Consider the following 12,396-nt stretch of genomic DNA (forward strand, 5'->3'; position numbering starts at 1 on the left):
TTAGGGAGTGCCAGCCGTGAGAGCCCTAAGAAAGTCGGTGCAAGTAGCATGCGATCACATTCATCAGCCAGCTCAGTGCCAGACAGTCCAGACTCCCTTCAGGACCTAGGGGGAGACCTGTCAGCAGCTATTTTTGAGGTACACCTACAGTGGCTGAAATTACATATTTTCTTTCTTTTGACTGGAATTTTAAACATAACTGTATCATCTGTTGTTAAACAGCCTTATGTTGACCACTGAAAAGAGTCATGTCATTAATATTTTGTATTACATTCAGAGTAAACTTAATCTTTTACATTTTCTCTCTCCTCTTTGGAGCTGTTGTACTATCTCCACTATCACCTGTGACCAGCATATGTACAGCTTCAGTGTTATCTCAACCATTCTTTCTTGCTGGGTTCTTGGCAACTGTATGGAGTGGGTTTCATTGGAAGAGGAAGGCACATATGGGCTAACTTGTACATATATGTACTTTATTTATGTGTTCTTCAGGACATTTCTGCATTTAGCTTAGGTTATTTGCAGATTTTATACATCTTGTTATACCTGGAATTGTAAAATGTGGTGGGAAGGGAGGAATGAATTATAATAATTACATTACCATCGCCACAAAAGTCTAAATGTGATCCATACATCATGCTAAAAGAGTTTGGTTAAATTTTGTTTTTTAAGTTTATTTCTTGAGTTCTATCCATGCTTTAATCACACAACTACCATACCCTTACAACAAAAGAAGGTCACTGTGACCCACATTTCATATTTTGCAGACTTAAAGTGTTTCCATTTAGTTCATGACCATGTGTCTTTTGTTCCTAGTATACATACTGTTATACCTAGAATCATAGTAAGGGGATGCATCTTGATAATTATTACAACCACATCACAAAAGTAGTTCACTGCAACATATATTTGATGCTTCACTTATGAGATTGTCTGAATTGTTATGTTGTCTTATTCGTCCTAAATTAGGATGCTGTTGCTGTGATGGTCAGCAGTGGCCTTGTTGAAAATCTTATCGTTAATCTTCCTGATTGGATGGTTTTATCAACACGAGGTTTTGCCTGATAGATGTTTTATGTTGTCTTGTTGGTCTTAATGAAAATCGTGTCAATCTAATGTCTGGTATGACTGCCACAGCAGTCATGTTGAAAATCTTGTTGCCATAACTCCACTTGAATGGATGGACACACCAACATGCAATTTTTATTATCATACTTTTTGTGATATTCTGTTGGTCCTAATTTAAAATGTTTCCAATCTGGTATCCAATATGACCAACAGAGCAGCCATTTTAAAAATCTTGCTATCACTACTATTCGTGAACAAATAAAATACTGCCATGGGATTATCACCCAATGACTTCTTTGATGTCTGTTTTGGCCTAAATGAAATTGTTCCACTTGTTCATCCATCAGCCAGTATGACTTTCAAAGTGGCTGTCTTGAAAATCTTGTTATTGCTACTCCTCTTGATTGGATGGTTGTAACTGCACATTTTTTCTAATGTCTTCTTGTGATGTCAGCTTGGTTGTAAATGAAAATGGTGCTGATTTGACTTTCAATATAGCCGCCACAATGACCATCTTATTATTGCTTCTTCTATATGGCTGATCATATTTACATTTTTCATTCATCAAAAGACTTCTATGATATCTAGTGGGTCCTAAACAGAAATGTTGCCAATCTTATATCCAATATGGCCATCATGTCAGCCGTCTTGAAAATCTTATCATTACTCTTCCAAGTTGTCATATCAAAGTTTTAGATTGACAGCCTAGGCACCTGCAGAATTACAGTGCCCTCTGCTTTACCCTTCAGGTTAAATGGGATAATTTCATGTTCAAACAAGTTGTCCTCCTAAAAAAATCACAGAGTATCCTTGTCACCTCATTTTGAACTGATTGCCATATCCATTATCCCTAAAAAATCCTTACAGTTGGTTTTACTGTGGATTTTATTGCAATGGGAAATTTTGACAGACAATTATCAGTTGTGTCAGACATTCAGCAGTTAAAAGGAAGAAATGGTCTTTTCTTGAATTTTTGGCACCATATAGCTATTATTGTGCTGACTTGCCAATAAACCCAAATACATACATGCATGTAACTGGAAACTGGGTGAGGGAATGTGTCATGAGAACTAAACACTCATCACAGAAGTAGAAAAGTAGATCAGAGACCTAAATTTCATGCTTCACTGACTCAGTAAAATTTTGTTTTCACTATTTATGTTTTAATCATTGAACTTGATGATTGTATATATCCATTAGTACCTCACCCATGTAAAAATAGGTCACAGTGAACTGTATTTCAAATTTTGCTGGCTTATGCTACTTAGTGAGGGAGACTTTAGATGAGCACTACTCCCTCACTGCAGAAGTAGATCAATATGTCCACTTTGACTTTGCCATCATGGGTTAAGTTTTGTGTCTTATGTTCATTTCTCAGGCACTGTACATGCTAAAGTCTTGAAACAGATGATGTGCATATCTTTTAATATCATACGCTTAACAACAAGAGCTGTTTGTAACTGTTTCATTTACTGGCCTTGCTTAGATTATTGCATGTAGCTCATGACATGTTATTGTTTTGCATGCGACATGCATACTGCCCTTCCTTGAAGTATGAAACTTTGAGGGGATGCATCTTGATGAGTACCACGCAATTATAGAAGTCGCAGGCATCTATATTGTATCTTTCAGTGACTGTTGGAATTTTGTGTTTAAAATTAATTTATTGGGTGCAGTTGATATTAGAATCATGACACTTCTGTTAGTACTACACACATACAACCAATGAAGATCACTGTGAATTAATGTTTCTGCTTTACTAAATGTTTAACTCATGACCACACAGATGTTTCCATGCTATATAAATCATGGCCTACAGAGAAGGCTTTTTTTGACCAGTGCAGTTGGAAGTAGAAGAAACTTTATTCAGCTGTAGACTTTACATATTAATGACAGTACGTTGTATAGTGTGATAGGTAACCTTCGACAGATTAACTGTCATGTAGTTGTGAATGAGAACAGGAATAGTAGACTGCATGTATTCCTGTGATATAGTGGCTAATCAAGGTAATTACTGAGCATGAACTACACTTCAATTAGTGGTCACACTGAGTGTCAATCCAAGGTTTCTCTAAGCCTGTAATTTTCTCTCATGCATTCACCTGATGTAGTAGCTAATCGAGGTAATTACTGAGCATGAACTACATTTCAATTAGTGGTCACACTGAGTGTCAATCAATTAGTGGTCACACTGAGTGTCAATCCAAGGTTTCTTAAAGCCTGTAACTTTCACCCATGCATTCCCATGATGTAGTGGCTAATCAAGGTAATTACTGATGCATGAACTATGATTCTAATAGTGGTCACACTGGCTGCCATTCCAAGGTTTCTCAAAGCCCGTAACTTCCATTAAAATCTGGCTTCTAGAGGTGGACAATAGTGATAGCTTCTGAAGTAGATTTCTATAACAAAACTTTTTATCAGCTTATGATGGTATCTCTACATTGATTTCATCAAATGGAATGTTCATTTTTATTATTATTTCATATCATTTATGCCCAGTCAAAGGGGCCAACATTATTTCTGCATGATAAATAACATTTATAACAGCTGCAGGATACTTCCAATGCTTCATAGAGGTGAGCTATGTAATTATCAATTAGTCTTGTTTTGCCAGTCATTGTACATCTGTTACTGATCTTGAAATATTGCTTCTTGTTTAATACCTTTAAATGTACTGCTGTTCATTGCAATCATCAAAATCATCATCTCTCTCTCTCTCATCTTAATTATATACTTTGATCTTCCTCATTTGTAATGCATCTGTCATTAGCAGATGCTTCAACCATACAAACTCTTGTTTTATTGTTAGGCACAGAATGCATGTAATTGAGCACAGGCACTTACTTAAGATTCCTTTTCTATTTTATATCAGTTCTTCTGGTATATACTTGCATGTTTTGGAATATACTTTGTATTCATTCCTGTAAAAACAATCTCATATGGTCACAAATATTACTCTAAAACTATCATCATTATTCTTAATATCCAGCCTTGAAAATATTCCAGTGTTTTCAAATTTGTAATAACTTTCAATAGGACTTAAAATTTCCATGCCCCAAGTCAGCAGAAACATAATTTTGGTTGGAACATAAAGTAAGGACTGTTTTACCCATACTCAAAAACAGATGATTGAAAAGATGACTGTCAGACCTTGAAACCACTCAGATTACCCAAATTGTAGCTGGGTTTTCTGTCCTCCCAGCCTTTGTTATCATTCTGCTGGCTGACCGGGATAGAGACCAGCAGATAACTTAATCTTATGATTATTTCTCCAAGTGATCGCTGTGTTCTAGCAAATTTGTCACCCAAATTCAGACATGTAGCCATAAACCAGCATGCAGAGGGGGCTAAAGTAATGTCCATATGTACTACATAAGGAATACGAATATACTTCCATTCCTGTATAGAGACCGTCAGATTTTCGGGACTGAGACCCATAGGTTCTCCTTACCATTTGCCAGTTTTGACTCAGTGGGTGCCCGCACATAAAGATGTATATCACCCATACAAAAGAGTAACTCAGTTTGAAATGAACATCTTAATACAGCTACACTTTTGTGGACAGTTATTTCCATTGGTAGTATATCTACACAAAGAAAAAGATTGGCGTGGGTTTGGGGGGTATGCCATTTTTCAGTACATGATAGGATATGCATGGCAGCCAGTAACTTTTTGGTGGAAGAAGAACCACTGAACCCACTGGAAGCTTCTGGCAAGCTTTCTCACACTGGTTAAACTGAGACTAGAACTCATGTAGATAAAGGTGAGATGTATGAATGCTCTGTAAAGATTTTAGACCATTCCACCATCCTGCCTTCCCCAAAGAGAACTATAAGTATTCTCTTTTGCAGATAATATGTAGTTTTCCCCACCAAATTCTGACCTGCTTTGAATATAGAGCAACTCGTATATGTGATAGAAAAAAAACAGGTCAATACAAATCAGGATTTTTCCAAAATTTGGTTATGGTTTTTGACCTTAAAAGGGGAGGGTTTTTCATCAACCCAATTTATAGCATGCAAATGGACAAATTACAACTATTGAAAAAACTGCATTTTTTAATACTGAAATATGTACATCATCATTTTTAGAATTTTTTAGGAAATCAGTGCAGGATTATATTGGTGGCAGTCCTTGTCATTGTTCATCTTAACACTTAGGAGATAATGTACATTTACTGGATCCAGGTTTCCTCTGGAGTCAGCCTGAATTTTCCTCAGAATGGAAAATATCCTTCTTAGTGTCATGTGACAATGTCAGTACAACGCTACAGAGTTCACCAAGAAGTTTAAATTGTTTCCTGCCTGTTGATAGATTCAGACTGCTGCCTGCTCAAGCTTGGTACTATCTGGGTCAAATGTTGTTTTAATGTCAGTAAAATTCATCCATGCATACATTATATCATTGCACCCTTTGTGACATTAAGCCTCATCTGCAGATACCGTTGTTGTTGTTGTTGCCATCACTTTCATTGCAAACAAATATCATTTACTAGTATTGCAGGCAAAGACAAAGACCCCACTCATCTTAGACATTATGGATTACAATGGCAGTCAATGACGTACTTTAGTCTGGTTTACATTTTTATCAGTTTTTTGCAATGCAGTAGTTTCCGATGCATATTTTGCCTAAACTAAAAATCATGGTCACTAGTCACAGTCTGCAAATGATCACTGACAGTGTTGTTATTATTATTATTATTATTATTATTATTATTATTATTAATATTATTATTATTATTATTATTTATGCAATTAAATTATGATTTTTTTATGAACAATAGCATTGTCATAAAAGTAGGTTTTGTCCATTTACATGAGAACTTCTGTTAGATTTACGAGCTAGGGAAAATTATTTTGACCAGATCTGAAAAATGATCTACCATAAATGAGAGATTATGTTTGACTGTAACGTTGGTAAATAGTGTCTCAACATGTGTAACTTTATCCACATTTGATTCAGATTCTGCAAACATGGATTTTAGTGATGGAATATTTGTTGTCAAGGTTTATTTGCTTTTATGAGATGGGGTTTCTGCATGATGTGTGGGGACCCCGAGTGGCCGAGTGGTCTAAAGCGCTCTCCGTTATGGATCACTGCCATCTCACCTCTGTCTGCATGAGTTCGAGTCTCCAATTCAGCCAATGTGGGTATGTGAAAAAGCATGCCAGTAGCTTCTCGTGGGTCGGTGGTTCTTTCGGGGATTTTCCCGGGTTCTTCCTCCACCATTAATACTGGCCGCCATGTATAGCCTACTGTGTGCTGAAAAATGGCATTAAACCTTACAACAACAACAACAACAAAAGCATGATGTGTGTTGACATTTTTGATACTGTAATGGACTTAAAAATCAGTTTTACAGGTAGAGTAGGATGCATATTCATGTCCCATTGAACTTTGTCGCAACCACTGACATTAACATTTCCAACCATCACTGAATTTTTTGTGATATTTTGGTGGCTTGATTTTGGTGTTTTGGCATTGGCACACTTAGGCATTTCAACAAACTTTAAACACCGAAGTCAAACCGACCCAGTTTTATGCCATTTGAGATATTGAGTAATGCAACCATGATTAATTAACATCTTTAATCCTGACCATATTATCTTTGATCATTCATAGTAGGGACTCAAATCAATTTCAAAAACTTTAATCTATGAAGCAGAATATATTTTTTGAAGAGAATCAAAGTGATTTTAAATGTTTGTGCTGTTTGAGATCATAAGTAACCCAACCATAATGAGGTAATGTCTTGAATCCTTTCGGAATTACCTCTGCTTGCACGTGGTATAATCCACTTAACAAACTTCAGACAGTGAAGCCAGCTGATGATGCTGACAGGATCAAAGGGTGAAATTAGCAACTACATGTCTTGTCCAGCTCAATCCAGTTCATAGTCACATTATCATTTTCAGTATTACCTTAAATGTGATACTTGGGAACCAAAATGGGATGGGGAATGGAAAAAATTAAATTTTTCACTAATAGTTTGGTGTATGCTGGGGATTACAGTGAGTGACAGGAGGGATGGGAGGCACCCCTAAAATCTTGAGAGAAACCCTCCTATTTGGGAGGGTCACATGTATTCTCAGAATACAATACAGATTATAAATTTCAGGACAAGATGTTTAGAAAATCATGATTTTCCTATGCAGGTAAAGTTTCTTGACAGAAAGAAAAGTTATTAATACTTTAATGCCTGAAAAATTAGATAATGGTGATCTACATGACAGGTTTCCAGAAGTTCAGTGTTCAGATTTTCTCCGTTTTGACAATTATTTTTAATACAAGTAAGTTTTCATCCCATCTAATTATGCATTGTTGGTTTTAACTCTGTTGGGGGATATTTCTTTGTTGAAAATTTGAGAAATTGCAGCTTGAAGTCATAATAGGGGGAATTGTCTATCAGATAAAACGAACAAAGAAAAAAACAAAGGACTGACATTGGCTTGTTTAGGGACATGAGTTAGATCATGGGCAATGTTTTATTATTTTTTTTACATGTATATGAAACATGAACATGTGTATACCAGAGGTATAAATAGAAACAAGTTTAATTTTAAACAAATACTACAAGTTAATTAGACCACTTTCAGCAAAGGAAGAAAAAAATCAGAATGCTCAAGTTAGATTTGGCTGAGGAGCCTTGGAGGAATGAATCATATAGATCTGCTGAAATGAAACAATAAGATGTAACCATGGTGACTTGACTTTCTGTCCACAGGATGATTCTCACACTGTACCTGGTGTTTCGCCAAAACTTGGCAGTGAACCAGCCTATCAGAATACATCAGCAGGTCATTTTTTTTTTTCTCCTTTAATGCGATCAGAACGTAGCCTATCCCTTTCCGTACACCTGAGACTCGGATTGTGCTTGGTGCAGTGTTTTAACATAAAAATAATGTAAATTATGATCCTTTCAACAAATGAGTTTTACCTTAGCAACAAGTATGAAAAAGTTCTGGATGTGGCATATGTGCACAGTCCGAGGTTATTTTTGGGTATGACGGAAATGGCTGAATCTTGTTCTATTTGCCTTTAATGTTGTGTCCATTTCCTGTGATGCCAAGCTAACTCTCAAGTGTTTCCTCACCTAAAGGAGAATGGGTGCTATTTGGTGCAGTGTGTTGCTTTGAAAAATGATTCTGTTGTGGTGAAAGCTGTCAGTGCTTCAGTGTAACAGTTGCTTTATTTTAATTTCACTTCCTAAATAGTTTTAACAGTTGGCTGTAAACATCAGTAACTGAAAAGCATGTTGATTGCCATAAAAATAAAGGAAATCTTATCACAATACATGTTTTGAAACTCGGAGGTAATGACATCATTTTTACGAAGGAAGATAATATTATATAAAGTGTCTTTAAAGTAATAAAATAGTTAAGGGAGATAACTTTGGCATCACAGATAAATATGCCATTCACAAGCATCTAACTCTGAGCCAAACTCTGCACGTTTCATCTCTCTCACATATCATTCAACCATGCATGCTCTTCCTTTTCTCCAAAGTTTTTTTTCAGTCCATCTGCCAGGAATTACAGGTAATGGTAAGATAAAAACTTGATAGTTCCTCTGAGTTTGCAACAACATCATATCATTTTTTTTTAAAAAGCATGCTTCACCCCAAATTGCATCAGTTGCATTTGTCAACACATTTGACCAGACTCTTAACCTAAACCTTGTGGTCAAAAGCATAATTAGTACAATTAAAGAAAGTTGCATGTCTTTTGAACACAGTTCACTTAATTCATTCACTGGCAAGACTGAGTGAAAGTGGTAGAGATGTTTGTGATTAAGTTGAATGGTTATGCACATTTGATTACCTAGTAATGTAGACATTTTATGTTAGTGAATTACACAGCTGGGAGTCTGAGTTAGGTCCTTATCCTTGGACCCAAAGCAGTATAGTAGTCCCCAACAGCATACAGTTAGAGGGTCGCGATAGGCTTCTCAGTGCTTATCACTGAGATTCACTGATATTTTTGAATTGATGATTTTCAGAAGAAGTTTCCTGGAAACAGTTTACTCTTATTTTTTGTTGTACTGATCATTGACCAGAAGTGCTTATGCATTGACCTTTTGTCTTGTCCATCATCCATCCATTAGCATAGAGAATTGCCAACAAACATGACATAAATTCCAGGGTCTGGTTGGTCCTGAATAAAAATGGTACTCCTTAGACATTCAGTATAGGAACTACAGTGGCCATCTTCAAAATCTTTTGGCTATTTCTTTTGATTGAATAATGGTATCAGCCTGGGATTTTCACTGAATGTCTTATTATTTCTAGTTGGTTCTAAATGAAAATGTTCCAGTCAGAAATCAATTGTATATGTATGCTTGTTCTGACTACTTCTGGAGAACAGTTGTTCATATCAGTATGGGGTTTAAACTAAAATACTTTTGATGCCAGAAAAATTTGGCCATTGTAACTTTGATCATGACCACCATGAGATAGATGATCCATTGGTAGGAAATTCAAATGTACCCCATTTCAGTTACATGACCATGAGATGATCCAGTGGTAGGATTCAAATGTACCCCATTTCAGTTACATGACCACCATGATGATCCAGTGGTAGGATTCAAATGTACCCCATTTCAGTTACATGACCAGCACACTAATCAATCACCATGGCTTATGCCTCCTTTAGTCACTTCCCTCAACATGCAGAAGGGAGGTGCACTGGACTTATTCTAAATCCCCAGGCCTGCAAGGTATTGATATGGGATTTCTACCACTGTATGTACTTGCTTATAAGTCCATTCAAACTACAAACAACAAAGATCCTGATCTGCCATAACATAATGCACTGGCAGATCAGGGTCTGTTTTATTTGTTCTACTGATTACTTCTAGCAAACTGCACAAACCCAGATCTGCCAGTGTGTTATGCAATGGCAGATCTGGGTCTGTGCAGTTTGCAAGTATACATGTCTTATCAATGACTATCAACAGTAGGTAATTTCCTCTCTAGTTGGAACCAATTGGACTAAAATCAAGGTCTTCTACATAATAGAGTCGGACAGACAGCAGTACGAGGTAGTGTTTTATTGAGCATTCAGTTCACATTTATGAAGGAGAGAAACAATTTGGAACATCTCTTAATATACAATAACTCTCCCAAACACAAAATGCATTGCTTTATTTGGTAGGTTACTAAATAGTCATTGGTCCAGAAAATCCAAAGATCAGAAAAACATCAACTTTCATGTTGGTACCTGTGAAAATATACTTATTATTACTTGTTCAGTTCATACTAAATGAATATAGTGCTAATATGACCTCTAATATAACCTTCACATTTTATCGCTACTTTTCAATGGATGGAAATTGGAATATATGATTTTCACTTGTCATGTCAGGCTGCTTCTTCCAATAAATGAATGGCCATATTGATATGGGTTTTAGTGCCTTTCTGTCGATGATATCAGGTTCAAGGTCAAAGGCCATTTTATTCTGCACTTATAAATGTCTTGTAAACAAATTACCTTGAACATAAGAAAATAGTTGAAACATTTGTTATATTGGAGTTTCTCCAGAATATCATAGGTGGTTTGACTACTCTGCAATTGAAAAAAAGACGTGGACTGATTTTGGATTTCTGGAAATTCATTTTGGCAAGCAACATTAATCACTTTAATGACTCTTGTAACTCAATGAAAATGGTGCTGGTCAGATGTCCAACCATCTAACCAAGGGCTGTTGGTCCACTTCACTCCATATTCAGGTAGCTGGAATGCTGTTTTGAAGAACTGCCCTCTTCCAGATAAGAGTCTCTGCCCATAGCAAGCGAACTCAATTAACCAATGAGTGAGCTTGTTACATGACCTATTAGGTATTCAATAATGCAATATCTACCATGTTCACAGGCATTAACTCGGAATTCAGATTTATTTAAAACATTTAAATTGGAGAAAATTGCACATGACTTGTGTAGTTGTGTATGGGGGCTGCTTTATTTATTAACAGTCTCCCAAGTTTAATGTAATAAGTGAGAGAGACTAATACCAATTTGGAGGTGGAAGTATGCCTTGCTTCTCATAAATTGCTTTAGCAGGTTACATGGACTATCAAGTTGTTTTTATTAGGAAAACTGCACTGTACTGTTCATTAGATTTCTGACTCTCTTCACTGATTATAAGATTGCTGGAACTGTGAGAATGAATGACATTTGTTTAAAACTATTTTGCTTATCTATAGGAAGAAATCTTGATCATAAAAAAATTCAAAGAATGTGTCATATTTGTTACAAGAGAAAACTGTTACAGTCACAGCCTTCAGTTTGTCAATTTTGTTTAACACATCCATTGTGGTTTATGCTGAACCTTGCACCCAGTCATGTGCCAGTCACATGTATAGGAATTAGTAATAACATTTTTTTAAATTAACCCAGTACAAAAATGACCATTATATTATGTATTTTATGTATTATGAATTTATTGCAATGTAATATTTAGTTTGCTGTTAGTCTTTTTTAAGTTTCCGTGCCAGGTGGCACAAACTTTGATCATTACATCAGTTCTCTTAGTATTATTTAGGACCAACAATATACATGTACTTTCCCACCCGCTACCAAAATATATAACTGCTTAACTGTCTTGAAGATTGCAATCAAGATTCATCCTACAATAACTATTTTCATTTTATTTTTATTTAATGACAAACACTGTGGCCAGTCTCAGCTTTATTTATGCAGGTTTTCATGGTGGTAGGTGATGGTAAGACATTAAATCGTGTAAGATATTTTTGCTTCACATAACGAAGTTGTGTTTTTCAGTATATTGTTAAATTTTCTTGTGGAATAAAGTAGAAAAAAAGACATAATTTTGGTTTTAATAGCAATACCTGCTATTATTTTATTATCTCTTTTTTTGGTACTAGTCACCAGTACAGTTAGTAATTGGAGGTCTTGAACAAAAGTAAATACAGTCCCAGTCTGATGCCTTCATCACTTCTTTCATTCAGAATATCATCTTTCTTTTCCATGGACTTCATATGGTGTTACACAACTCTAGGCACTGAAGATTCTCACTAACTCTGGGTGTCTTTTGCCATAATTGTATTCAGTCATATCCATTTCGGTGTTGAAATGAATCTTTTCTCCCCTGTCCATGTGTTTTCAGTTATTGATGTCTCCATTGTCATTGGCTTGCATGGTCAGAAGGCCATGTGAGCTTATCGTATGGCCCTGTGTCATGTGTTGTTCGTCACTGTGCCATCATATGTCGTCTATCAACAGTTTCTTGTAACCCATTCTGGAGTCCATAGTTCTAAACCAGTTTGAAACTAAGAATATCAGCTCAGCCAAAGTTTTTATCTAGTTTT

General features: G+C 35.9%; 1 protein-coding gene across 5 annotated transcripts in view; it reads left to right on the top strand.

Moving 5' to 3' along the window:
• The window catches only part of LOC149805431 (serine/threonine-protein kinase MRCK alpha-like), a 183,280-nt gene that overhangs the window by 159,282 nt on the left and 11,602 nt on the right, over positions 1-12,396 (top strand). For 4 of the 5 annotated variants that reach the window (XM_089950010.1, XM_089950011.1, XM_089950013.1 and 1 more), the window contains one exon: positions 5-138. In XM_089950010.1, the coding sequence (XP_089806136.1) occupies positions 5-138 (134 nt within the window). Of the gene's footprint in view, positions 1-4; positions 139-7,795; positions 7,869-12,396 lie in introns of all 5 variants that reach the window. The other variant, XM_089950012.1, reaches the window with a different exon arrangement.

Source organism: Sinohyriopsis cumingii, chromosome 2, assembly GCF_028554795.1.
Source record: "Sinohyriopsis cumingii isolate HCF-2022 chromosome 2, ASM2855479v2, whole genome shotgun sequence".
Classification (NCBI taxonomy): domain Eukaryota; kingdom Metazoa; phylum Mollusca; class Bivalvia; order Unionida; family Unionidae; genus Sinohyriopsis; species Sinohyriopsis cumingii.